General features: G+C 43.8%; 2 protein-coding genes across 3 annotated transcripts in view; both read right to left on the bottom strand.

The window, feature by feature from the left end:
• Positions 1-7,796: 7,796 nt before the first annotated feature.
• Tmem265 (transmembrane protein 265) lies at positions 7,797-11,806 on the bottom strand. Of its 2 annotated transcripts, none has more exons than XM_051145341.1 (3): positions 11,547-11,806; positions 9,855-10,025; positions 7,797-8,351 (listed from the first exon to the last, which is right to left on the bottom strand). In XM_051145341.1, the coding sequence occupies exons 2-3, from the start codon at positions 10,020-10,022 to the stop codon at positions 8,205-8,207; spliced, it is 315 nt and encodes a 104-aa protein (XP_051001298.1). In that variant the 5' UTR covers positions 10,023-10,025; positions 11,547-11,806; the 3' UTR covers positions 7,797-8,204. The 2 variants fall into 2 exon arrangements, with proteins under 2 accessions (XP_051001298.1, XP_051001296.1); XM_051145339.1 differs by lacking the exon at positions 11,547-11,806 and adding an exon at positions 10,923-10,978.
• Positions 11,807-12,180: 374 nt separating this feature from the next.
• Positions 12,181-27,820, bottom strand: part of Srcap (Snf2 related CREBBP activator protein) — a 56,039-nt gene continuing 40,399 nt past the window's right edge. Inside the window, exons 26-34 of the mRNA XM_051145342.1 lie at positions 27,431-27,696; positions 27,103-27,305; positions 22,699-22,868; positions 22,355-22,551; positions 22,148-22,262; positions 21,828-21,947; positions 15,686-15,886; positions 15,405-15,488; positions 12,181-15,298 (exon numbers count right to left, since the gene is read on the bottom strand). Coding sequence (XP_051001299.1) covers positions 12,536-15,298; positions 15,405-15,488; positions 15,686-15,886; positions 21,828-21,947; positions 22,148-22,262; positions 22,355-22,551; positions 22,699-22,868; positions 27,103-27,305; positions 27,431-27,696 — 4,119 coding nt within the window. The 3' untranslated portion in view covers positions 12,181-12,535. The remainder of the gene's footprint in view (positions 15,299-15,404; positions 15,489-15,685; positions 15,887-21,827; positions 21,948-22,147; positions 22,263-22,354; positions 22,552-22,698; positions 22,869-27,102; positions 27,306-27,430; positions 27,697-27,820) is intronic.

Below are 27,820 nucleotides of genomic sequence, written 5' to 3'. Positions count from 1 at the left end.
GAAGACAAGTTAACTTCTATGGAGTGCCTTGCTGCTGATCTCTCATCAGGTTTAATTTTAACAAGTTGCAAAATTTTTTGAACTTTCTTATGCAGGCCTGTTATTGGTGTATAGGGAATAATTATTCTGAAATTAGTCAAATTAAAGGTAGTCATTATAATTAGGAACCAAGAGTCTTCCTATGAGAATATGGAATCTGGAACTAAAGGAAGAACCCTACAGGTGAAATTTGAGTAATGATGAAAAACCGATTAAAAACATAGTTTTATGTTTTCCAGGTTTGATCTCTGAAAAGACGTTGAAGCAGAACCTAGGAAACATCTCCCTCCCCTACAGAGTATAACACTGATTTCTATTAATTGCCAATAAAGGAACCAGGGATCTTTGGACTAAGGACATGAATAATGAGATATGGATCCCCGTATCTGTGGGTTTTACTACGTGTTTACTATGCTTTACCAGAACATAGTTTTAAGATGACAGTAGGACTTGGGATATAGCTTAGTTTTTGAATTCCTCCTCAGAATGAACAGAGCCAAGCTGGATTCCAAGCACTGGGGGGGGGGGGGGGGGTGTGCGGGAGAAAGTAGCCAGGTGTAGTGGCCCATGTCTTTAATCTCAGCATTCAGGGAGGCAGAGGCAGGCAGATTGCTCTGAGTTTGAGGCTAGCTTGGTCTACAAAGAGCTCAGGACAGCCAAGGCTACATAGAGAAACATTGTCTCAGGAAAAAAATAAAATATCTGAATAGGCAGATGTGGTTCCATGGCCCCTCCATGGGGACCAGACACGCAGCTGAAATCATCAGCAGGGGAGATCCTGATATGACCACCCTACTCCTGTGTGGTAGAGAATTGTGTGCCGCCTTACTATGGTGGCAGATGCACGCTCCCTGAAGTGAGTAACAAGACATGCAGCCAAGGCTCAGAATTCTGAAAGGAGGGCATCTTTGGGAGGAAGCTCCAGGGTAATTGGCTGTTATCTCTCTTTGATGAATGGAAACAATTCAAGGCAGCTGATAGGCTAGAGGAATAAATGTTATGCCCCTCAAAGTATCTTGTGTTTCATGGGGCGGTAAGCAGACTGTGACGGCAGTTCTGTGGCCTTGTCTGTGGGCAATATGACACAGCCAAGGCTCAGAAGAAATTGCTTATATAGAGGTATTACAAGGAGGCAAAGACTAGCAATAGCTTCTGACTTGTCAGTAAATATATTGGCTTGTTATGAAGAGAGTACAAACTAGTTCCTTATATTCTTCTTGAGTTTCAAAAACCTGGAACTCATAGGAGAAATTTGAAATAAAAGAGGGAGAGAGGCAGTAGTAACAGAAGATATTGCCTGGATCTGACCTTCAGTACAGAAAAACAGAAAACCATTAATTCAGCGTACAGTTGGGGCACATAGTTAACAGTCTAGTCAACTATGATAGCCAGGGAAAACTGTATCTGACCTGGGAGTGGAAAAATGACTGTTTTTAAATTACATGCTATGTGTATATATGCACTGTGTGTGGGCATGCACATGCCAGTGTGAGGTCAGCTGACATGTAGCAGGAGTTGGATTTCTTCTTCTGCAGTGTGGGTCTGGAGTATCAAATTTACGTTGTCAGGCTTGGTGACAGAAAATTTTATTCTGGCAGGGTGTGGTGGTGCATGCCTGTAATCTCAGCACTCACGGAGGCTGGGGCAGGCAGATCTCTGAGTTCAAGATCACCCTGGTTTGCACAGGACAGCCAAGGCTACACGGAGAAACCCTGTCTCGAAAAACCAATCCCCCCAAATAAATAATTTGGGCATTCTTGTGGGCCCTGGAGAATATTTTTAAGCAACAAATTAAATTTCCCCCTAATAGCCTGTGAAGTAAGGCTGTGGGACACAGATGGGATGGATGGAATATGAGTGAAGAGGAGCAGAGAAACTAAATTATGTTTAATTTGCATAATCTGAGGCAATGAAGAGAAAAGAACCCCTGGTGGGCTAGTTCATAGAAGATAGCAACTTGGTTTTTCACTGGTTAAAGCCCTCTCTCTCTCTGAAAACCACGAGAAAATGATAGGGAAATTGGACATCCAAGCATCACTATTTAGTGTCCAGTGTACTGGACTGACAGAACTATTTTCACAAGAGACATGAGGGAAAAACAAGTTAATCTGGCAAAGACCTCAGGGCTGTAATGGCGCTTTTGTAGCTTTTGCAGAGGCCAAATAGTGGGGCATGTAAATCAAGTTTATAAGAAAACAATCATAGGGGATGAATAAAAGACCAAGGGGGCTGTCTGGATCATTTAAAAACTACTGTACCAGGGCTTGGTAACATGTCTGTCAGTACATAGGAAGTGGAGGCAGGAGTTCAAGGCCAGCCTGGAATATGTGAGCCAATCTTAAAAACAAAACAAGGAGGCTATGAGGTAGTTTAGTGGGTAAAATTCCTGCCGCTGACAGTCTGAGTCAATTCCTAGGTCCCATGAGTTGTAAGAAAACGAATTCTTGAACACTGTCCTCATATTTCTGTATGCATGCTGTTCTGAAGCCCCCTCCACACAACACACAAAAATCAATAAAAATGGGAGTCAGTAGTTAAGGGCATGGTTGCTTTTGTAGATGACAAGGGCTTGGTTCCCAGCACACAGTGGCTCACAACAACCCGTAACTTCAGGTTCAGCGTATTTATCACCCTCTTCTGATCTCCCTGGCCATTAGGAAGCACACGGCACACATACATGCAAACTCAGATATAAAATAAAAATTTAGAGCCGGGTGTGGGTGGCGCACGCCTTTAACCCCAGCACTCGGGAGGCAGAAGCAGGTGGATTGCTGTGAGTTTGAGGCCAGCCTGGTCTACAAAGCAAGTCCAGATAAAACCCTGTCTGGAAAAACCAAAAGACCAACCAAAAACCCAAGGGGGAAAAATGAGAACAAAACAACAACAAAATTGAGACATGCCTGGTAGAGGTGGTGCACACCTTTAATCCCAACACTTGGGAGGTAAGTCTGAGGTCAGCCTGGTCTACAGAGCAAACCCAGGACAGCCAGGGATACACAGAGAAACCCTGTCTCAAGAACAACAGTTTACCAAAGAACATTACTCCCATATGAAAAGGTATACAGAGTTTATTTGCAGTTAGGTGTGGTCAGTGGAGAGGTGGTGGTCATAACCCAAGTTCAGAGCCTGTCAGACACTGGCAAAGCTGGCTCTAGCGGCAAGTGTAGTCAGCTAACACATGCATCTTTTGGCCCAAAGCAATGCCCTACTGAGACCATACAGGATGGCAGGGTGATGTGGGATGCATATGAGACGATGCATCAGCACAGAGAGAGTGAGAAGACCAGATGCTCATGGAAAATGGGAATTGTGGATGGGTACTGTCTCCCATCTGTGCTACTATACCTAACAGTATTCTGATGAACTGATTCAGATATCGTATTGGATCTTGGTAATGCTTTCAGAATACACTCTGCTGAAGCGAACTTTAGGGAGCCTGCTAATTAGTCCTCTGTGATAAAGTTTCATTGTATGTTAGTCCTTGAATGTCTCAGACTTGGAAAACTGGGGGAACAGTAAAAACCACAGTGAAATAATTTCCATAGGGGCACCCAGAGTGGCAAGAAAAAGACACTCTCTGAAGCCATAAAGCTCATTAGATAAAAATTCTGGTGTGAGGTGTGAGCCATTGCCAGAAAAGCCTCTGGAGCCTTGCAAAACACAGATGCCACTGTCACTGCTGTTGGTTACATCTCTAAACTTGATAGCAAGTTTATTGCTAAAACACCACATTGGTTCTAAGATATGGAGAAATCAGGTTGAACTGAGCTGTGAGCCCCATTGCTGCTAGCTTTTCTTTTCTTTTTTTAAAAAAAGATCAGAAGGGACAACGTGGGGATGCTGTACAATATTTTTTGCTTATATCCATAGGTTCTTGTGGTCAGCCTCAGTCATAGTTATGTGTTTGTATATGTCTGTGTGCATCCCTGTTGTGGAGGCCAGACAGCACCAGGTTCCCTAGAACGTTGGGAACTGAACTCAGTTCCTCTGCAAGGGTGGTACAAGCTCTGAATTGCAAAGCCATCTGTCCAGCCCAGGGAACTTTTTGCAGGAATCAGCAGACTCTCAGAGCCAGTCATGCTACTGAAAATAAGTGATTGTTGCTGTGGCACTGTGGCACTGTGGCACTTCTAAACCAAAAATGGAAGAAAATAATCAGGCGCTGCTATCATTCCCCTACCCCACCCCCTGCAAAAACAAACAAACAAAAACAAACAAACAAACAAAAACCCTCAGGGAATATCCTCAAAGAGATGAAAAGAAGGTATCAGAAGAACTAAAGGGGTGCAGTGTTGTGCAGCTGTTCCCACCTACCTGAAAGATTTTCCCCTGAAGATAAAGGAGGTTTTTTTTGTTTGTTTGTTTGTGTTTGATTTTCAAGACGAGGTTTCTCTGTGTAGGCTTGGCTGTCCTGGACTCACTTTGTAGACCAGGCTGGCCTCAAACTCACAGAGATCCACCTGCCTCTGCCTCCCGAGTGCTGGGATTAAAGGCGTGCGCCTCCACACCCAGCAAGAAAGGAGGCTCTTAAGAATGAGAAAGATAGGGCTGGAGAAATGGCTTAGTGGTTAAGGTCCTGAGTTCAATTCCCAGCAACCACATGGTGGCTTACAACCATCTATAATATTATCTGATGCCCTCTTCTGCAGATAAAGCACTCATATACAATAAATAAATCTTAAAAAAGAAAAAAAAAATGAGAAAGATAGCCGGCAGTGGCACATGCCTGTAATCCCAGCACTCAGGAGAGAGAGGCAGGCAGATCTGAGTTTAAGGCCAGCCTGGTCTACAAAGCAGCAGGACAGCCAGAGCTACACAGAGAGAACTCCTGTTGAGAGACAAAGATGGGGGGAGGGGCAAGGGGGAAGGTTACAAAGTTTTAGACTCATGAAGTCTTTTCTTATGCTACACAACCAGTAAAGAACTGCTAAGGAGAAAAACTCTTGGTACAGGAGTTGTAGGGATACAGCTTTCATGAGCTGTTATTGTTCATGGTGAGGTGGACTTTTCAGTGATGCAGCTATCTTTGAGTCACTCATGTTCCTGTAAATAATCCCAGTAAGATCACTGGTTGATCATACTAGACTTGAATGAATTCCTTGGTCTGTTGTTGGTGTCCTATCTGGGGACAACATATTCATGTCTCCTCAGGAAAAACAACATTTTGGAACAATGACCACCACCATGTCTCTCTCTCACTAAAAAAATTCTATTTGTGAGGCACTTGAACCTCAAAAGAGATGTACAAGAACCAGAAATGGTGTTACTTGGGACGCAGGGAGGCTGAGGCTAGCCTGGTCTAACTACTGAATTCCAGGACAGGCAGTGCTATATAGTAAGACCCTGTCTCAAAAGTGCGTGTGTGTATGTGTACACGAATATCCATAATAGCATGGTTTTATAGTGTTCATGAATTAGAAACACTACAAATACTACCAAGAGATAAAGAACAAATTATAATGTATTCATATAACATAGCAACAAAACTATAGCTATACACAACACTTATGACACAATGTTAAGAACAAAGAAAAAGATAGATGGCTCCATCTCTATAAAGTCAGTTTATTTTTTATTCATGTGTGTGCCCACAGAGGCCAGAGTTTGGAGTCCCTGTAGCTGGAGTTGTGAGCTGCTAGATGTGAGTGCTGAAAGAAAACCTGGGCCTTCTGCAAGAGCAGCGAGTGCTCTTAATTCCTGAGTCATTCCTCCAGCCCCTAGGAGGAAGGTGTTCTTGTATTCCATTAAGATTTTGTGTGTTTGTGTGCAGAGTTTTGTGTACGAATGTTTTGGCTGCCTGTATGTTCGTGCACCACATGCATGATTGGTATCTGTAGAGATCAGAAGGCACTGGGAACTCTGGAGCTGCCATTACAGAGGTGTATGCCTCATTAGGTAGGGAAGGAGCAGGAGTGACCCAGCCTTCTCTGAGAACAAGCGCTCAACTGTGAAGCATCTCTCAAGCCCTCATATGTTCCCATTCTTTTTTGTTTTTCCAGACAGGGTTTCCCTGTGTAGCCTTGGCTGTCTTGGACTCACCTTGTAGACCAGGCTGGCCTTGAACTCACAGCGATCCACCTGCCTCTGCCTCCCGAGTGCTGGGATTAAAGGCGTGTGCCACCATGCCCAGCCTTATATTCCTATTCTTTTAATTTTTATTTAATTAACTTATTCAGATTACAACCCAATTGTTATCCCATCACTTGTATCCTCCCATTTTTCCCTCCCTCATTCACCCTATTCCGCTCCCCTAGGTCTATACTGAGGGGGACCTCCTCCCCCACTATATGGTCATAGGCTATCAAGTCTCATCTAGGTAGCCTGCTTACTCTTTCTTTGAGTGCCACCAAGGGGAGATGGTCAAATATGGGGCACCAGTATATTCCTATTCTTAACATTTGTTTATTTCTTGGTTAGTTGATTGTCAGCCATCTCTATAAAGCAGATGCAAGCAAAATTAAATTGCACTGCATGAAGTCAGAATAGTAGTTATCTGTGATAAATGATTAGAGGCTATTAAGGTTTACAGTGCTGAGAATAATCAATTTGAATAGTAGTTTTCAGGGATTAGCTAGATGTTAATTTAAAATATTATGTTTCAGAATCTGCTTGTTGATTATATTTTAAAACAAAAAAAAAATTAAGCAGAGTGTGGTGGTGTACATCTGTAATTCTAGCACTCAACAGGTAGGAAGATCAAGTTCGAGGCTAGTGTGGCTACATGGTTGAAACCATGTAATTTTAGAGAACAAAACAGCAACAATTTAAAACAACAAAACATAAATCAAAAGGTTGGGCGCAGTGGTGCACTCGTGTAATCCCAGAATTCGGGGATGCAGAGGCAGGCGGATCTCTGAGTTCAAGGACAGTCAAGGAAACAGAGAAACCCAGTCTCAAAGCCAAAAACCAACCAACCAACAATAAAAATAAAAACAAAAGCTAAAAACCTGTCAAGCATGGTGGTGTACATCAGTAATCCCAGCACTTGCACAGCAACTCTGAGGACAGCCTGGTTTGATAAAACGGAACTAAACACATATCATATCCGATGTACATTTACAGACCCTAAAAGTTTAAAATATTATAAGGAGTCCCAAGATAAAAAATATAAAATAAAGCTGGACGTGGTGGTACATGCCTTTAATCCCAGCACTCGGGAGGCAGAGGCAGGTGGATCTCTGTGAGTTCAAGTCCAGCCTGGTCCACAGAGAAATCAGGACAGCCAGGGCTCTGTATAACAGAGAAACCCTGTCTCCAAAAACAAAAACAAACCTCTTTCTCCCTCTGTCTCCCCCCACCTTCTCTCTCTATAAATATCTGTCAATGTATAGGGTGGATGTGCCTGTAATCCAATGTTTTCATCCCTCTGAAATCAAACTGTCTGAATTCAATTGTATCTCTTCTATTCTCTAGCTTTAGGGCCTAGGAGATCGATCTATCTATCTATCTATCTATCTATCTATCTATCTATCTATCTATCTATCTATCTATCACAATGGTACCTACTACTGAGTCATTGTGAGGTCCCAGAAGATGGAAACAACGCCTGGAACACTGCCAGGCAGTAATTACTCCATAAACAGTGTGCTAGCAAGAACTACTATTCTTTTTGTTTGACTTCAGGGTCACAGCTGATAGATGAGAAGCTGGGTTTTTTTCCCCCAAGGGAAACTTCCAAAAGAAAAAAAAAAAAAAAAAAAAAAAAAAAAATCCTTTCCTTCTCTTAGAGCAATGAGGTAGAGTTAGATGCCAGATGCAGGCTTAAGTCATCATTTAAATATTTAGTCTTGCCTTCACCAAAGGCCCAAGGGAAAGCAGGAAAAAGAACATTTAGACAGTATTTCACCACCAAAAAAGGTTTTTATTACAAAACAAATTCTAATAAAAATCAAGCCCGGTTTTTACCCCTTTCTCTAAATGGAGGCTCCTAGGATGGAGGGCAGGGGAGACAAAGCAGAGGGTAAGGAAAGGACAGAGCGGGCTGACCTCCCTTGAAGTCTCAGGTGCTTTCAATAGCCTAGGTGAGCTCTTCCAATGGCTCCCGAGAAAGGCCACATCCTTCTAGACAGGAAGAACCAGGAACCACTCCTGTCACCAGAACTGAGCACTGCCGAACTGCTGGACTGGATCCAGGTCTTGACTGACTGAGCAAAGGCCACCCACGGTTACTCAGCCTGAGCAATGGTGTAGGAGAGGAGCCACAGCAGCAGGGGACCCAGAAAAAGGACAGCAAACCAGACAGCAAAACTGGCCAGAATGAATTTCCGGGCCCGGGACCCCCAGTATATGGCTTCCTCATGCCGCTCTTCTGCCTGTTGGGGGCAGGTTCTCAGTTAGATTCTCCCCCTGCTTCTGCCCCAAAGTGCCCACTGTCCCATTCCACTTTTTGAGCTATCATCCTTATAATCACACACCCACACACTTTACATCCTTCTTGTCTTTCTTGTCTCATCTGCAATATAAAGTATTCACCTCAGTCCTGCCTACTTTTAGTGGTGTGGGTTTGCTTTGTGGTCTGTGAATGGAACCCAGGGCCTATGCATACTAGCCAAGTACTCTGCTGAATTACATTTCTGGACTACAAAATACTTTTTAATCCTTCTATTCCCCTTCTTTTCTACCTGTCCCACACTCATTCAGAATTTGGTATTATTTATTTATTTAGGTTTTGTTTTGTTTTGAGACAGGGTTTCTCTGTGTAGCCTTATCTGTCCTGAACTCACTTTGTAGACCAGGCTGGCCAGGAGCTCAGAGATCCACCTGCCTCTGCCTCCCTGAGTGCTGGGATTAAAAGTGTGCACCACCACCGCCCAGCCAGATTTTGGAATTCTTGACTCAAATGAGTCATATCCAGGTAACTCTCTCTCCTGGTCTACTAGGTACCATCATTTTCATCATGAAGGATCCTTTTAATAACTTTGCCCCAGTGAAAAAATTTTATGGTGACAGAAAGTATCTGTCAAGATACATCCCAGAATGGTGTTTAAGTTAGTTTGAACCTTTTTAAAGTAGGTTTTGTGTGGGCCCGCGCGCGCGTGCTGGGTTTACTGATAATCCACTTATCATAGGCAGAGCTCTAGGCTCAATTCCTAGCAATGCCACCCCACCCGCATCCAGCCACAGGAGTGCAGATGGTTCTCAAGAACCACACTGCTTCTTCTAGAAGCTGGATATTGTTCTCATAACTACTCAACTGTCTGCCTGTAGTCTTGCCCTTTGTGATGCAGCCTCAATGGAGTCTTTGAGAGCAGATCCTTCTGAAACACAAATCTGACCATATCATGCCCCTGAAAAGATTTTAAATTGCTCTCCACTATTCAAGATAAAGTCAAAATTCCCAAGTACAGAATAGGAGGTCCTCAGGAATCTGGATCCTTTAATGTCAACTCTCAATATTCCTCATTTAGCCTTTGTACACACTGCTGCCTTTATTTGGATTGTCCTTTCATCCTCGTACACTAACCCTTTGAAGTTATCTTGTCACCTTTTGGATGTTTTGGCAGCCACTTAATAGATTCATCCTCCCCCCTCTCTCACACACACCCATCTATCTTTCCTTGTTCCTTTGTTCCTAGGGTATCCTGTGCTTCCCCTATACCATAGTATTGGTGTGTGGCATTCTACTAATTACCCATTGGTACAACTGTATATTTCATAAGACACGGGTCCTTTGAAAGTATTCTTAGACTGGCACTAGGCCCACAGCTCAGCATCAATAGGTATTTAGTAACTGCTTACTTAACTGTAGACAGAGCAGATATACAAAATCATTTCGTTATACCCACCCCTATTCCCACAGGAACTTTATTCCTCACCTTGATGGCAAACACAAGAGCCATGACTCCCAGGCAAGAACAGCCACAGATAATGCTAATAGCTGCCAAGTATCGGAGGCGGAGCCAGCAGCAGTGGATAGGGGATGGAGAATGAGCAGCTTCCATGTTGCTCACCAAGCTCTCCGCTGCCTTCTCCTCGTCCTCCATCACCTGTGGGCGATATAGTCAAGGTACTTTTAAGCCCAACAAATGAGCTCTTGCTCTGGCATGGTGACTCCACCCTTCTCAAAGCATGCTGTCTAGTGTCCTCATCCTGTACTCAGGAATGCTGTCTTACTGGAAAATTCGTTCAGTGACTCAGGCCAGGAGACTACATGGTTGGAATCCTTTCCATCAGCTTAAGATTCTGAGTTTTTGGAGGTAAGCATATGTAAATGTACTCTTTCAACAAGTACAGAGAAGTAAGCTGCCATGCATACTGAGAAACAAAAGAGACTTGAGTCTCAAAACCTTATGACTAAGGTTTTGTTGTTTTGCTTTGAGACAGGGTCTCACTAGTTAGCCCTTTCCTGACTGGCCTGGAACTCACTATTTAGACAAAGCTGGCCACATATTCAGAGACTGCCTCCCTCTTGCTTGGGTTTTTTTTTTTTTTCAAGATATAATATTTTAATATTCTATATGTTTCAGAAGTCATAATCGGGCTTAATATAGCGTAACTTTTCAAGTTTTCATTTGAAAGAGTAGAACATCTGGAAACATTAACTTTTTTTTTTTTTTTTTACAGATTAGTGTGTTGTCTTTTCAGATTCAGCACTATATTTTCAGCTCAAATATACTGAACTAGACAAAGAAGAGCAGCTTTCCAGCTGTGAGTTTGTCTCATGCAGCTGTGGCTCACCTGCCCTAGGCATCAGTGATTTGGACGCTGGGCATTCTTGGCTCAGTTTACTTTTTTTTTTTTTTTTTTTGACAGCATTTCTCTATGTAGTCTTGGCAACTCACTTTATAGACCAGGCTGGCCTAGAACTTAAAAGAGGCCCCCCTCCCCCCACCGCCCCGCCTCTGCTTCCTGAGTGTTGGGACTAATGACAAGCACTACCACACCTGACATGAAAATAGTTCTGAGGAATGGAGGAAAGTGAAGATCATAGTTCTTTTTTTTTTTTCTTTGCTGTTTATAAAAATAAAACAAAGACTTTAAAACAAACAACAAAAACCAGCTAACCTAGGAGTGGTGGCAGACATCTATAATCTCATTTCTGGACAGGTGGAAGCAGAAAGATCAAGAGCTTCAAGGCCAGCATTGCTAGCTCCAAGTTGAAGGATAAATAAGATCCTGTCTCAAAACAGCTCCTCAACATGAGAAACCTCCTTTGCTATGATGCTTGCTTGCCAACTTTACTCCATTTTACCCAGATCACACAGCACAGATGAACAGAATCCAAGTGACCTCACCGCTCACACACACTACCTTCAACACTCCTTCTCAGGCCCTCTATGCACATCAAAATACCTTTCCACCCTCATGTCCAATCATTCTTTTGTAGCCTGGACAAAATGAAATTACTTGTGTTTCCTAAGTACAAGTAATGAAAACACAGAAAGATGAGAGCAAGAAAACATGTGGCAAAGCTGCAACAGCAAGTTGAAGTAAGAAATGAGAAGAGCCCAGAAAGAGGGCCCAGGGAGTTGAGGTCAGAAATTATAAACATGAACATAGATTCTTACCTGGCTATGGGCTTTGAGGGACTGTGAGTTTCGGCTCTTGTCTCAGGTTTGATTTGGCTTGGGTGGAGATGAAGCTGACTCATGGCTCCAGGCCAAGCCAAGGCAGAGTTGTGGGGCCAGCCACATGTGAAGGCCAGGGAGCTGGGAAGGGCATGGCCAACTCAAACCAGTTTGGCTAGATGGAGAGCAGAGGAGGGCCCAGGCATGAGCAAATGCAGGGTGCCTGCTTCCTGAGGAAAGGAGTGTAAGGAAGCACCTGAGCAAGGAGACTGAAGGGAATTCCAAGGTATTGGAGGGCTGAGGGATAGCCCAAGAGTCAGAGAAGAGCATGTCTGAGTAGTCTTAAAACAGACTCTATTGAGCCTACCACATCAGATATGACAATCTTCCCTTTTCTTGACTGAGAGAGGGGTTATGTTCTGCTTCAAAGGTATACAATCTTGGATTAGAGATCAAGTATGGAGTCATTGCAAGAGGAAGGTGAAAAATGATGTCCAAGTTCCCACCCAACCCTCCACCAGACCAGAAAATCAGAAGCCTCCTTACACGGATGCTTGTACAGAAACTAAGTTTATTATGTTTTCTTCTTTAAAAAAAAAAAAAAAAAGAAAGAAAGAAAAACAAAAACAAAAAAAAAACAAAAAACCAAACCCACCCCACCTCATTGAAAAGCCCCTCCCCCTTTCCCCTAAGGGTTTGAGGCTGTGAAAGACAGCTGGGGAATCAAGTACAAGGGGGTGGGGAAAGAGACTATCTTGCCACCCTTAACACTGCCCAGCCATGTGGGGTAGGAGAGAAGGGGGATTGTTAAGAGCCCCATTTCCATGACAACCAGTTACCTACCCCCTACTTTGGTGGAAAGGGAGACAGCCCCCTATGTCTCCCTGGAGGCTTTTTTCCCCTCAAAGACTTCAAGTAGTGGTTAACAGAGTCAGGCCTGGGCATGGAGAAGCAGCCATGGTGGGATACCTACACGAAGGGATGCCCACTCACGTCTTGGCCTTACGACCTCTGTGACTAATAGTAGGGATAGATAGGTGGGGAGGAGCACTACTGCGCAGGATACGCTGGTCCCCTTGGTTGGTGGTCCCAACGAGCCTGCGGGGACCAGTTCGGCGACGTGGGGTTCCATCTCCTTCCTCCTCATCACCTGAGGCTTCTGCCTCTGACTCCTCTACTGAACCCTCAGGCCCCAGGGGACTTGGGGGCTGCAAGCGGCCCCGTTTCGCCATCCCAGAACTCCCAACTGGAGCCCCTGACCTTTTGCGAGGCATTTTCTCAGTTTCTAGTGGGGGGACTAGAGAGCCTGGACGCAGGCGGGTTGAGCGAAATTTGGGAGTTAATGAGACCACAGGTGGTGTCAGTTCTAATCCACTTGGCCCACTATCTGCTAAATCCAGGTCATCCTGAATTACGGCCATTACCACAGACCCTTCATTCTTTCGTCCCCGCATCCCCTCTGCTTCAAGCCGTAGGCGGGCCAGGCGGGTGAGAGGGCGGCTTCCATCCTCATCAGAGGAACTGCCTTCACTCTCCGCCTGGCCCAGGGGTTGCCTCCGCACCCCCAATCCACAACTCTCAAGAACAGAAGAGCTGTCAGGGTCCAAAACAGGGAGCTGGCTGGGCCTCGGTGATGGTGGATTCTTGGGAGGTCGGCCTCGCTTCCTCTTAGGTGGGGACGTTGAAATGGTAACAGTGGTGACAGTGTTGGCGACAGTAGTGGGACAGGCTAGGAGTGGTGGGAGTGGTGTCAGGGGGTCTGGGAAAGGGAGTGGCTGTGTCCGGTTTTCTAAATTGCCATCCCCTGGAGAGGATATGGTCCCAGGAATGGGCAAATCCCTTGCTTTAGGGGGACGCCCACGCCGTCTTTTCTCCACAGGTGACAGGAGGATGGGCTCTGGCCTGTTAACTGGCTGGGGTCCGAGAGGCTGTGGCCCAGGAACAAACTGTGGCCTGAGGTCAGGCTCTGCAACAGTTACTGTCTCAGGCTCAGGGACTGGGTCCACCCCATTGGTTTTCCCCTTAGAGACGGATGAAGGTGCGTCATCCACCCCTCTCCCAGCATCTGCTGGAGACCTGTTCTTCTTGGGAGGCCTCCCCCTCCGACGTTTTACAGCAGGTGGAGTGATGGCAAGATCTGCTCCTTCTCCATTCTCTGGGCTACCCCCACCAGTCACCCCCGGTTCAATGTGATGACAGGCTATGAAGGGATGCTGGGTTGGAGTGGACAGTGAAGACGTAGGAGGAGCAGCTTCACAGGGCCCACTGCCAGGTGGTGAGGATTCTGGCCCTGACATACTGTGGGTCGATGGGCTTCCTGGACTGGCGCCAACTTCAGATACCCCAGGTACTAGGGTGCTGGCAGTTACCCGATGTCGCCGCCGCCTTACAAGTTCTTTTTCCTCTACCACAGTTACTAGCCGTCCTGGCAGCTTTCGAAGCACTTTGGGCCCTGGGGGTTGTCCTGCCCTGCCAGACCCCTGACCCCTGATTTCTACATCAGCACTAGTTCGACGCCGTGGGGGACGGGCAGGCAAAGGACCCTCAGGAGAGGAGGTGGCTGAAGATGAGGTTGATGGGGCTGTGACCTCAGCTCTAACAAGTTCTTGTGGCTTTTCTGGGTTGGAGACTGGGATCTGAACCTCTCTTTTTTCTTCCATGTTCCTGTGAGACTCCAATAGCTCCTGAAGTGGCTCATCAGATGCTGTTGGGGGTGGGAGCTCCAGCCCATTGCTCTCACTCAGACTCAAGGCCAACTTCTCACGACTAGGTAGTGGTGTGGGACTGGTCCCCTCCACAGGACCTGGCCCCTCCTGCTCCTGACCATTGGGGATGCTGTCAGCCTCTAAGGTTGAACTGGATGCAGGAGTAAAAGGAAGATTCTTCTCTGACTCAGGAAGGATATCAACAGCCACTGGCAAAAGATCCTTTGGAGGCACAAGACTAACCAGGGAAGCCTCAGAATTGGTCATTGCAGGCAGCTCTAGAGACTCCATAGGTGCCAACTCTTGTGCACATAGCTCTACTTCCCCTGAGTCCAAGGGGAGGTTGCTAACCCCAGGAGAGATGGGAACAGAAAGGGAATCAAGTGAGGCTGGTGAAGCAGAGGTTAATAGAGATGTTTGAGCTGGTGAGGGGGTACAAGAAGGTAATGGGGTACAGGCAGTAGGAGGGGTACAAGCAGGAGAAGAACAAGGAGGAACCTGGAGCAGAGGCACAGGAGCAGAAAAGACATGGACAGGAAGAATGGATCCTGGATTTGGGGCTGAAATGGGAGCAGGAGCTGTGGCTAGGGCAGAAGTTATAGCAAGAGGAGCAGGAGGAGGAGGAGCAGCAGGAGGAGGAGGAGCAGCAGGAGGAGAAGGAGCAGCAGGAGGAGGAGGAGCAGGAGGAGGAGCAGGAGGAGGAGTAGGAGGAGCAGGCGCAGTTCGAGGCCTAGGCACTGGCCTGGGAATTCGTTCTCTCACAGGGCTGCATCGGGGAGGTGTGAAGGTGTTGCAGGTAGGATGGGCAGATATGACAGGAGTGTGGTTTGTTCCTTGAGTTTCAGCCCGAGCTCCACGAAGACGCTCACTGACACGAGTTCCCAGCCTCTCAGGAGCCTTGACTTTCTTACTGCGCCGGTGGCTGCCTCCACTAGTTCCACAAGATATCTCATCCCCAACCCCTGGCCCTTCCTCTTCCTCTTGGGGTAGTCGAAACACCTCCTCCTTGGCTTGGTCCAGGTCTTTTCGGGCAGCTTCCACTTGTTCCTACCAACAACACAGCCCAATTATTGTCAGCAAGAGGCATAGTAATAGAAATAAGCAGCTACCCACTATCCTCTTCTTTACTTCTTACTGAAGTAAGACGACTTACTTCTGCCTGTTTGAGCTCTTCTCGGCTTATTTCCTCCAATGAAGCTTCTAGGAACTTCATGGCATATCGCTCAATGGGAGTCAGCTGTAAGAAAGAGTAAGTTGATATACAAAAGAGCCCAGAACTCACCATGATTTACTCTCACCATGGAAGCTGGGTAAAAAAACAAAACCAAAACAAAACAAAACACACACACACACAAACAAACAAAAAAACACCAGTCTGAGTCCTGGCATAAGTTATGACGGATGAAGAGAAGAGGTAGTGGATCCAATACTGACCTGTTCTACAAGGGCAGCAATTTCCTGTTCAGCTCTAGACATCTCCTCATCCTCAGGTCCAGGCCCAGTCCGACTGGCCTCTTCTCCCTCACCAGCAGGAAACGCATCATTCTCATTAAATTCTGCAAGCTCAGCCACTTGTTCGGCTTTGGCCTGGGTAGCTGCACGGATATCTTCTTCATCTTCTGCCCGACACAATGCCTTCAAGGTGTACAGAAGAAAAACAAAGCACAAAGAAGAAACTTAAGAACTTGGAAGCCAGTAAGATAGCTCAGTGGGTAAAAGCAATTGGCCAGCAAGCCTGAACATCTTGAGTCTGAACCTCAGAATCTTTAGTGGAAGCAGACAAATTCTAGAAAGTTGCTCTCTGACTTCCACATGCATGTGATGGCACATACACATACGTACAATGAACGATAAAAATTGTTTTTCAAAGAGGAAAGGGGGGTGGGTGGAGCTAGAGAGATGTCTCAGCATTAAAGAGAGCTTACCATTCTTGCAGGGAACCTGAGTTTGGTTCCCGGCACCGTATTAAGTGGCTTAACTCCAGCTCAAGGGGGATTCCAAACCCTCTGGCCTCCCATGGTACCTGTACTCTTGTGTAAATACCCACACACAGACAAAACAGACACATAACTGAAAATAAAAAGAATCTTTAAACAAAACAAAATCTAAAAACTTATCTAGGCACGTTGTAGGTACATGCCGATAATTTCATTTCTCAGGAGGTAAAAATAGGATTGTTGAAAATTTGAAGTCAGCCTGTTTTATACAGAATGTTCCAGGCCAGCAAGAGAAACATGGTAAGACTTATCTTTAAATTTACAGAGTTCCACCTATCTCTGCCTCAAGAATGCCTACACTACACTCCTATGAAAACACTTGAGGCAGGTGGGTATGGCAGTACACACCTTTGATCCCAGCACTCAGGAGGCAGAGACAGGCAGATCTCTGTGAGTTTGAGGCCAGCCTGATCTACTAGAGAGTACTAGCCTTGGCAGGACTGTTACACAGAGAAACCCTGTCTTGAAAAACAAAAAACAACCAAAACAAACAAACAAACAAACAAAGAAACAAACAAAAAACCAGATTTACAGATCATGTTCTGGAACATGAGAGTTACCAACGCAACTCAATGCTCAACACATGATAGAATGGATCTGACAAGCTCTCCCACTGTGGAGAAACTACTGTTGTAGAGCCCCTTATCTCTAGTTCCTTTCCTTTATAATCTGCTTTAAGAGTTTCTCTTTAAAAAAAAAAAAAAAAAAAAAGAGTAAAGAGAAAAAGAAAAAAGAGTAGAAACAGGTTGAGGGTGCTAGGTTCCGTCCCCAGCAACAAAAACATGAAGACTGAAGTCACGAGATGAGGGCGGGAGAGACAGCTCAGAAAAATACCAGCTGCCCTCACAGACCTGGAACAGCCCGTAAACTCCAGGGTTCCAATGCTCTCTCCTTCTTGACTCTGTGAACACCTGCACTTAAGCATGCACACACACACACACACACAAACACATCCCACCATTAACTAAATTTACATCAAACTTACTAGGAGAAGCCGCCTATGGGCCACTGCATTAGCTGACTGGGTAAAGGCACCTGACACCAAACTTGACCAAAGTTGTATCTTTGAAATCCACACTTTAAAGGAGACCAGTGACTCCTACAAAGCTGTCCTCTGACCTCCCCATACAAAATAAATGCTAAAATATGCCCATCAACGAGGAAGTTGTATGGTTCTACCCTGCCACTCTTCTACACCTGTAGTTTACTTTCCTCTTTTCTAAGAATTATATAACAAACTGCATGCTACATAATATACTGCATACATATGTACATACATTTATATATGCAAAGGCAGATGATGATAAATAATACCTTTTTCCCCAATCACTGTTCTCCAAGCTTGGAGACACGTAGTTCCTACTTACTCTAGATAGGTACCTATTTCTCTCCATTAAACCTCACTAATAAGGATATGGGCAACACCATTATCCTTGATCCTTTTAGTAATCTCGGGGATTCATTCAGTGGCTACTCTGCTTCTTTGGTTTAGACAAACAAGTACACCCATGGTGCTGAGTCACCAACAGTATCAAATCAGATCTTGGCACATCTCAAGCAAAACTCTCCCCCCTTTAGGCTCACTTAAAAGTGCTTCTTAAAGCCGGGCGTGGTGGTGCACGCCTTTAATCCCAGCACTTGGGAGGCAGAGGGCAGCCTGGTCTACAAAGTAAGTCCAGGATGGCCAAGGCTACACAGAGAAGCCCTGTCTCGAAAAACAAAACAAAACAAAAAAAAGTGCTTCTTAAAAAAACAACAAAGTGATAAATGCTTAGATCCAGTATTTAAGAATTACGGATTAGTAGGTTTTAAAATGGAGGCACAGGAACCAACCTTTTTAGATGTACTGTGTATGTAGGAGTGTTTACTTGCAATGTATATGTGTATAACATGTGCCTAGTGCTTTAAGAAGTCAGAAAAGAGCGATAGATTCCCTTGAGGTAGAGATGAAGACAGCTGGGAACTGAACCTGCGTCCTCTGCAAGAGCAAGAAGTGCTCTTATTAAGCACTGAGTCATCTCTCTAGACCCTCCCTCACCATTTTCAAACAGGTTTCTCTGTGCAGCTATAGACCATAATGGACTCACACACACATAGATCACCCAATGGCTTCAGTTTCTTTTTGAAGCACTTGAGTCGCATTTGTAGCCTTTTCTGTACTCAAGCAATAGACCCTGTCTCAAAACAAACAAACAAAACCCTTAATATCTGGGCTAGGAGGAGAACTCTGGTAAACATGCTTGCTTTGATTCCTGGAATGCACAGAGTGAAAGGAGGAAACTATTACAAGTTATCCTATGGCATCCAGACAAGTGCTTATGGCACGCATACCCGCACACATATGCTTAGAGTAACACATGAAATTTTTTAAAATTTAAAAGGACTTTCCAAGCTGGGCATAGTGGCACGTCTTTAATCTCAGCACTTGGGAGGCTGAAACAGGTGGTTCCCTGATTTCAAGGCCAGCCTGGTCTACAGAGTGAGTTCCAGGACAGCCAGGGTTACATAGAGAAACTCTGTCTCAAAACAAAACAAGGGGGCTGGAGAGATGGCTCAGCGGTTAAGAGCACTGGCTGCTCTTTCAAAGGGCCTGAGTTCAATTCTTAGCAACTATATGGCGGCTCACAGCCATCTGTAACATGACCTGGTGCATGAAGACAGTGTACTCATATACATAAAATGAATAAATCTTTAAACAAAACAAAACAAACCCCAACTCAACAGAAAAGGCCATTCCAATGAACTGTTAGGCTTCCACATTTAAAAATCAGTGTCTTCTTCACACACTTTTTACATATACCTCCGTAGGCTCGCATATTTTATGTTTAGTCTCCAGCTTGGTGAACTGAAGGAGAGATAAACCTGTTTTTGTTATGATCCCAAGTGTGGAATGGGGAATGGTCTTGTGAGAGAACAGTTGATGTTAATTCACTAAACGGCAAACCACCTCGTGCAGGAGCTTGATTGTTGCCAGCTAAAAAGATCCGTGAACAAGCTCTGAAAAAAGATATGTAAGTAAGCCCAAAACTAGAGACAAGGCCTTTAAAGACTTGAGAGAGTTTTGACTGTTCATCGCTCCACTTCAAAATGCTCCTTAAAAAAAAAAAAAAAAAAAGTTCGAGAAAAGGCTTCAAGACTGTGGGCTCCGACTGAGATTTCGGGCTCTGGTTACTCCAGGTTCCAACAAAAAAATCCTGCTGACTACGCCAAGAAAATTGTTCCTCAAAACTTAAATCCTTACGGTTTTGTTATTGTGTTCTCTAATCTCCTTTTCCTATTGTTTAGGTTAGTCGGGTTATAAGTAATGTACGCTTAGTTAATAAGTTCAAAATAAAATGTATTCGTTAAAAAAGAAAAATTAAACCTACAATGAACTGTTTCAGAATGATTGGAAGGTGGGTGCTCGCTGGTCTAGGTATAGCTTTCTTGGAAGAAGTTTGTTGCTAGGGGTGGGCTTTGAGGCTTTAAGCTTTCTGCCCACTGCAGGTGGATCAGGCTGTACAGCTCTCAGCTACCGCTCTAACACCATGTGCTCCCTACCGTGATAGTAACAGACTAACCTTCTAAAACTGTTAAGAGGTCTACAATTAAAATGCTTAGTCCTTACGAGTTGCCTAAGTCATGGTTTCTCTTCAGAGCAATAAAACAGTAACTAAAACAATCACTTAATGTTTCTAAATTAGTTCAACAAGTAAAATCATCAAAAAGCACTGCTTTAAAAAAAAAGGCACTGCTATTAAAATGCAAAGTAGCTTGAGTCCAGCACTTTAAGAACAGTCTGGGCTGCATAATGTGACTCCCATTTCATAAAATATGACAAGCTTAACATAGTTAAAATAAAATTTCACACTCTATTTTTCTCTATTAAATAATGTGAACCAATAGGCAATGTACTTAAAACACTAAGAATGCCAGACATGGAGGCACACACACTGGGAGACAGAGGCAGGTGGATATCTTGCCGAGTTCAAGGCCAGTCTGGTCTACATACTGAATTTCCGGACAGTAAGGGCTACATAAAGAAACCCTTTACCTCTTGATTACCCTACTCAACAAGAAATTAAACCTAGTACTGAAAATCTAGCCAACTGCCCAAGGCTAGTGAAGTTATGAATCTTGGAGGAGAGCCTACAACCACATTACAAACCCTCATAATTTTTAACTACATTCTAAATATTTTTTTTCTTATGCTCACAGATAAGAGTAGTTCTCATCTCTCATCAAAAAAATGTCAGCCTGGTGGTGGTGGCACACTCCTTCAATCTCTTTAATTCTGGACTCAGGAGACAGATCTCTGCGTTCAAGGCTAGCCTGGTCTACAGAGTGTTAGGACAGCAAAGGCTACACAGAGAAGCCCTGTCTCAAAACAAAACAAAACAAAACAAAACAAAAACGCAACCCAACCCAACCCCAAAACCCCACAAAAACAAACAAGCCCTAACGAAAACAAAAGAACCCCAAACTTCACTGCAACAAAATGAACATACATAATTACAGAATACCACAACCAATTAAATGCAGAGGTGTGGAGTCTAGTCCCAGTGGATCCACCTACAAACAGCCTCCCCAACTAAGCTCAGTGGGCATTTTGGAAAAAGAGGCAGAAAGATTGTAAAAGCAAGAGAAGATCAGGTAATTTAAAAAAAATTATGCATGAGTGCTCTGTTTTCATGCACACTGGAAAAAGGAATCAGATTCCACTACAGATGGTTGTGAGTTATCATGTGGGTGCTGGGAATTGAACTCAGAACCTATGGAAGAGCAGCAAGCATTCTTAAAAGCTGAGCCATCTCTCCAGCCTGAAGATCAGGGAATTTGCTGTGAGATTGTATCTCTTAGTCATGTCAGAATCTCTCACAGACATGAATAAAAAGGTCTGAACAAGAACAACAGCCATAGATCTGCCAAAATGGATAGGGAAAGACCATGAGGCCTTGACCTTACACAAGGAACTACAAGCAACTAAGGAATGCTGAAAGCATGAGGAAGTCTTCCCTAGGAAAGAGCACACCAACTGGTTATTCAACACCAAATGGTCAGCTTTGAAAACATACATGAGTCCATTATATGGGCTAAAAGGGTGGTGTAGACAGACTGACTGACAGACAGACAAACACACACACACACACACACACACACACACACACACACACACACACACACACACACACACACAAGGCCATGGATTTGAATGACAACAAGGAGGGGTAGGGCTTGGAGGAAAAGGAAGGGGAAAATGATATGATCATATTATAATCTTTATTTATTTATCATTATGTATACAGTGTTCTGTCTGCACTCCAGAAGAGGGCACCAGATTACATTATAGCCACCATGTAGTTGCTGGGAATTGAACTCAAGACCTTTCTTTAGAAGAGCAGTCAGTGTTCTTAACCACTGAGCCATCTCTCCAGCCCCCATATTATAATCTTGAAAAATAAAAAACAAACAAAACATTAACTATAATCTGAAAATCAGTAGAAACTGTAATTTCCCGCCTGAACAAACTCAAATAAAAATGAAAGAGAACATATATCTAAATAGCAGTGTTATTTTATGACCGATCCATCTTTTGTTACCTGCTCCAATATATGAGTCTGCTTGCTGGCCACAGCCTCCTCCTCCTCCTCAGGAACAGAAGATGCAGATGAGCCAGGTGGCTCCTCCAGAGGCATATCAAACAGCTCCCTGATGGTCTGCTATTGGATGGAACAGAGGGGAAAGGTTAGCCAATGGAATATTACTTCGAGGCCAAACCTCTGAGGTCTGAAAGTATGAGACATTATTACCAATTGAGAGAGATCTGTGGAAATCAAAGTAGCAGCTGTCTAGCAAAAAGGGGAACTCACTCAAGAACAAAAGTTCTCTTCTGTTTAGATTGAAGGATTTTATTTCCTACCTGTTTAAAATAGGCTGTAGTGAAGTTGCCTCCTTCAATAGCCATATCTCCCAACATTCTCTTCTGATTTGCCTTTTTAAGAATGTTTTCCTCTACTGTTCGCTCACTGATAAGCCTGGGAAATGGAAGTGAAATGTAAACAGACAAACATATCAAGAATACCCTATACATACAGCGAGGGTAAGGTGAAGCAAGATTAGGTAATACCTATAGATGTGGACATCTCGAGTTTGACCAATTCGGTGACAGCGATCCTGGGCCTGAGCATCCATGGTGGGATTCCAGTCGCTGTCATAAAAAACAACAGTGTCTGCTCCTGTCAGGTTCACACCTACACCCCCACTCCGAGTTGAAAGGATGAAGCAGAAAATGCGTTTGTCTGCATTGAACCGTTCCATCAAAGCCTAGAAGGAAAGGGGAAAAAAGACGGTATTGGGAGATTTATTCCCAAAACCAAAGGTTGTTTAATTTTTAAGGTCTCTTCTCTAAGCTTGAGAAAAAGAAGCAGAATCTGAGGTGAGTATCTAGTGGGCTAAGGATGCCTAAGTCACCTGTCTCTGCTCCACTCTAGTAGACCCATCCAGACGCAAATACAGGTGGCCATGGTAGGTGAGAAACTGTTCCAACACATCCAACATCCGAGTCATCTGGGTGAAAATGAGCACGCGGTGGCCCTCCGCCTTGAGCTGCCGCAACAGCACTGCCAATGTCTGCAGCTTTCCTGAATAAATCAATGAGTACAAGCAGTGAGCTACATGACTGTATAAAGAAAATAATGCCAGAAAGCCAACGGTAAAGAGTTATCAAGGCTTTATGCCAAGGTTTCAATCAGTCCATTCAATAAAAAACATTTTAACTCTCCATTTTCTACCCTTAAAGTTCTTCCTTATAGCCAGGCATGGTGGCGCACGCCTTTAAACCCAGCATTCAGGAGGCAGAGGAAGGCAGATCTTTGTGGGCTGGAGAAACCCTGTCTAAAAAAAAAAAAGGTTCCTCTTTATAGTATGTACATACTGGGACTTAATTATCTAAGGGCTCACAGACAGGAACCTAAGGTCACAGAGTGTAACCATAGGATAAGACAGGCTAGGACAGTAAGAGGTTATCTAGTTGTCTTCAAACAGAGACGATGCTGAGACTTGAGAAATGCCAAGAGCACTTACTTATTCCTCTTACGTAAGAGCCAGGTTAGGTTCCCAGCACCCACACGGTAGATCACGATCATCTGTAATTTAGTTCCAGGAATCTGGCGTCCTCTTTTGACCTTCTTAGGTACCATGCATGCATGTAGCACACGTACATACAAAACATACACTCACATACAAAGTTTTTTTTAAAATGAAACAAACAGAAATAGGGACAGGGTGGGGTGAAGGGAGGCTGCAGAGATGGCTCAATGATTAAAGTACTTGTTACACAAGCGTTGAATGCTTGAGTCTGAATCCCTACTATCCATGTAATAGCTAGGGATGGGGAGTGAAGACAGGAAAACAAGGCAAAGGGGATTGACGGCCATACAATCTAGCTGCAATAGTGATATCCATGTTTAATATGAGACCATGTGAAAAGAAATAAAGCTGGGGAGTGAAAATGAAATAATATGAGTTAAATCTCATGAAAATGTAGAACAATAACTGTCCAAAAAAAACCTATCAAAGAACAAATTTAATCAATTATAGAAAAAAGATGGAGAGTAATAGAGAAAAATAATTGGCATTAGCCTCCGGCCTCCACACTGAAACACAGGCAAGTGCAATTGCATATACATGTATGCACAAGAAAATTTTGTTCTTTCCTGTTTTGAGACCAGGTCCCACTATGTAGATAAAATTGACCTCAAAGTTAACTTCCTGCTCATGCTTCTCAAATGCTGGGTTTATGGACATATGCTACCATTCCAGGTCCCACCCCCCGCAAAAAATTCTTTTTTGTTTTTTCTTTTTTATTCTTCTCTCATACATTACATCACAAACCCTGAATAAAAATTCAGTTTTTCAGCCAGGGTTGGGGTTGAGATGGGGGTTAGTGGCGCACGCCTTTAATCCCAGCACTTGGGAGGCAGAGGCAGGTGGATTGCTGTGAGTTCGAGGCCAGCATGATCTACAAAGTGAGTTCAGGACAGTCAAGGTTACACAGAGAAACCTTGTCTCGGGGAAAAAAAGAAAAGAAAAGAAAAGAAAATACACCATTCATACACACAAGAATTCAAGAGGAAAAGAGTGGATGAAGTTAAAAACGTTAACTCCATCTATTGTCTGATTACAGGTTTTATACTTCTTAGAAAAAGAATGACCTCACAGTCAAAAGGCAATCACAAAACAGACGAATTCTAAAATACAACAGGTTGCATTTTTTGGTTGCTGTTGTCTATTTTTCAAGACAGGGTTTTTCTGTGTAGCTTTGTCTTTTTTTTTTTTCTTAAAAGATTAAAAAAAAATATATATATATGAGTGCTCTATTTGCATGTAGACCTGCATGCCACAAAAGGACACTAGATCTCATTATAGATGGTTGTGAGGCAATATGTGGCTGCTGGGAATTGAACTCAGGAACTCTGGAAGGGCAGCTAGTGCTCTTGACCCTGAGTCATCTCTCCGGTCCCAGGTCACATGTTTTAAAACTAAACATTTTCAGGGGAAGCTGGAGAGATGGCTCAGTGGTTAAGAGTACTGCCTGCTCTTCCAAAGGACCCGGGTTCAATTCCCAGCACCCACATGGCAGCTCACAACTGTCTGTAACTCCAAGATCTGACACCCTCACACCAATGCACATAGATTAAAATTAAATATTAAAAAAATAAACATTTTTCTTTTTTCTTTTTAAAAGGATTATTATTATTATTATTATTATTATTATTATTATTATTATTATTATTATTACAGTGCTCTGACTGTACACCTGTAGGCCAGAAGAGGGCATCAGATCACACTATAGATGGTTAAGAGCCACCATGTGGTTGCTGTGAATTGAACTCAGGACCTCTAGAAGAACAGTCAGTGATCTTAACCTCTGAGCCATGCCTCCAGGCCCAAACAAAACATCTCTTATCTATGTATCCATTACCTAAGGTCACAGTGGGTTTAGAGTGACAAAGGTTGACAAGGCCTAAAGGTTAAGACATAAGAATGCACGTCTTTTCAATAAGGACTGACCTGGCCACACATTTTCTAGCTATCTCTTAGTTTATAGTGAGTCGGGACAATAATTTTACCTGTTTTTCATTCTAAGAAACAAAGTGAATTTAAAATGATAGTATATAATGCCATAAGGGGACAAGGTATAAGCAATTATAACACAACAGTTTTGTATATTCGGACACTAAGGTTTGTACTTAATTTAGACATTTCTAGAGACACCATTTATGTTGGGCTCATGGGAAGTTTAAACGAAATTGCCTGTATTTATGATGTATACCAGGATTCATGATGACATTTGGAGTGAAGGCTTATCTAAGGTGACAACTTTGCCTCAAGGCTGTCCCCTAATGAGGCACCTGAAAGTCCACAAAAGTATTTATTGCAGCCATGAACTTTCTAAAATTGTTTTAAAACAATATAACTTTGAATCAACTCAGGAATTCCATAATCAGAACTAAGTAATCTAAACAGCAGTACATAAGATTCCTTAGGAAGTCTGTTCAATCAGAGTGGGTAAATATCTAGAAAGTGATGGTTCACATCAATGCCAGATTTTAGAGAGATGTAGCAGCACACATATGACGGGGTTGACCAGGCGGTGGTGGCGCACGCCTTTAATCCCAGCACTCGGGAGGCAGAGGCAGGCAGATCACTTTGAGTTCAAGGCCAACCTGGTCTACAAAGTAAGTCCAGGACAGCCAAGATTACACAGAGAAACCCTGTCTCAAAAAACCGAAACAAACAACCAAACAAAAACCAACAACCAAACAAACAAAAAACAACAAATGACAGGGTTGTCAGAGGTTGGAATCAATTCTGGGCTGCATCCCAGTACAGACCTTGCAAGATACCAGATCCTTGCAGAGAGCTCTGATGCTTACTGAACTTCCCCAAATCTATGGCTCTTCACATCTTGTCAGAAGCTAGAAGCAGTTCTGGGTCTGCCTCACAGTATAGACCTTGCAAAATACTGGATTACCTCCTAGAAAGCCCACATACCTAATGAGCTCCATTAACAGAATGGCTGTGTGTGTGTGTTTTGAGACAGGGTTTCTCTGTGTAGCCTTGGCTGTCCTGGACTCACTTTGTAGACCAGGCTAGACTCAAACTCGCAGCAATCCATCTATCTCTGCCTCCCAAGTGCTGGGATTAAAGGCGTGCGCCACCACTGCCCAGCAACAGAATAGTTCTTGACACAAGTTAATAGTAATAATAATCAGGAGAATGATAGACAGGCTGAGAGTAAAGGGTAAGGACGATAGACAGGGCAGACGAATAAGATGGTCCTAGATACATGGACCTATTAAATGGCTGACGATCTACTACATGCTATCATTTTTTCAGAACTTATTATTGTATAAACAATAAATGCTGTGGCTTAAGCTCTGGTTTTGTTTCTTGCAGGCAAATTCATTATATTCAATGTAAGGTTTCTTATCTTTAACCATGTAGTCTAATATTACCACTATATAAGATCATTTATTGTTTATATAATAATTCTAAAAAATGATAGTGTGTAGTAGATCAGCCATTTAATAGCTAGGACCATCTTATTTGTCTGCTGTCTACATCCTTAACCCTTACTCTAAATCTTACTTATTTACTTCACTTCTACAAAAGCTACCAAAAATGTTGCCTCTATGCAGCATCTTTTTAGTCTTGATACTTAGAAAGAGTGAATAATCTGGTGTGGAGGAATTCAAAGTCATCCTTGGCTCCATAAGCAAGTCAGAGGCCATCCTGGGATACACAAGACTTGGACTCATATAAAACAAAATAAACAAAATATTGAGGGGCCTGCAATGAAAAAGAACTCACCACAATCATACTGGATGAGTCTCAAGTCAGGGAACTGGGTACGCATATTACATACAATACGGTGCAAAGGACGGGCTCGGGGCCAGAGCTCACAGGCCAATTGTTCCTGGAAGGCTGCTTGATGAGGGGCCAGCCAAGGAGGTGGGTGGCAGGCATGCAGGGAAGGGGGAGGGGCCTCCACAGGAGGCATGACAAAGATGAACCTATGAAAGGAAGAAAGTAAACAATGTAAAAGATAATCCCCTGAAATACCACAGAAGTTAGCCCTCAGAACGTTATCCACTGAAGCCCCAAGACCCACTCCCCATGAGCACTTAGCCTTGCCAACCTCTCAATGATTTCTGACAGTTGGTCTAGTCGCTGCTGGGGAAACAGTACAGCCTTATGGGCAGCCTCAGTGTAAGTCCAAAAGATGGGGTGGCTGGGGCCAGGAGAACGCGGGCCAATAGGGCTGGCAACAGGTTGGGGCAAGGTACAGAAATCCAGGACTTCAGTCCCATACATGGGTGCCAGGGCCCCATGAGCCTCACTAAGTTGGAAAATCCGTTCCAGGCGTTCAGATCGTTGTTGCTTCCGCTTTTCTTCCAGAGAATCCTAAAGAATAAAAAACAGAAGTGGGTGTACTCAAGAGTTTGCAACAAAACTTTCTAAAAACCTAGGTTCTTCCAGATGGGGTCTGGAGTAATAATAAGATAAAAACAAATACCTTGTACTTTAT

Source organism: Acomys russatus, chromosome 5 (genome assembly GCF_903995435.1).
Source record: "Acomys russatus chromosome 5, mAcoRus1.1, whole genome shotgun sequence".
NCBI lineage: Eukaryota > Metazoa > Chordata > Mammalia > Rodentia > Muridae > Acomys > Acomys russatus.
This window is presented reverse-complemented; position numbering and strand designations above follow the sequence as displayed.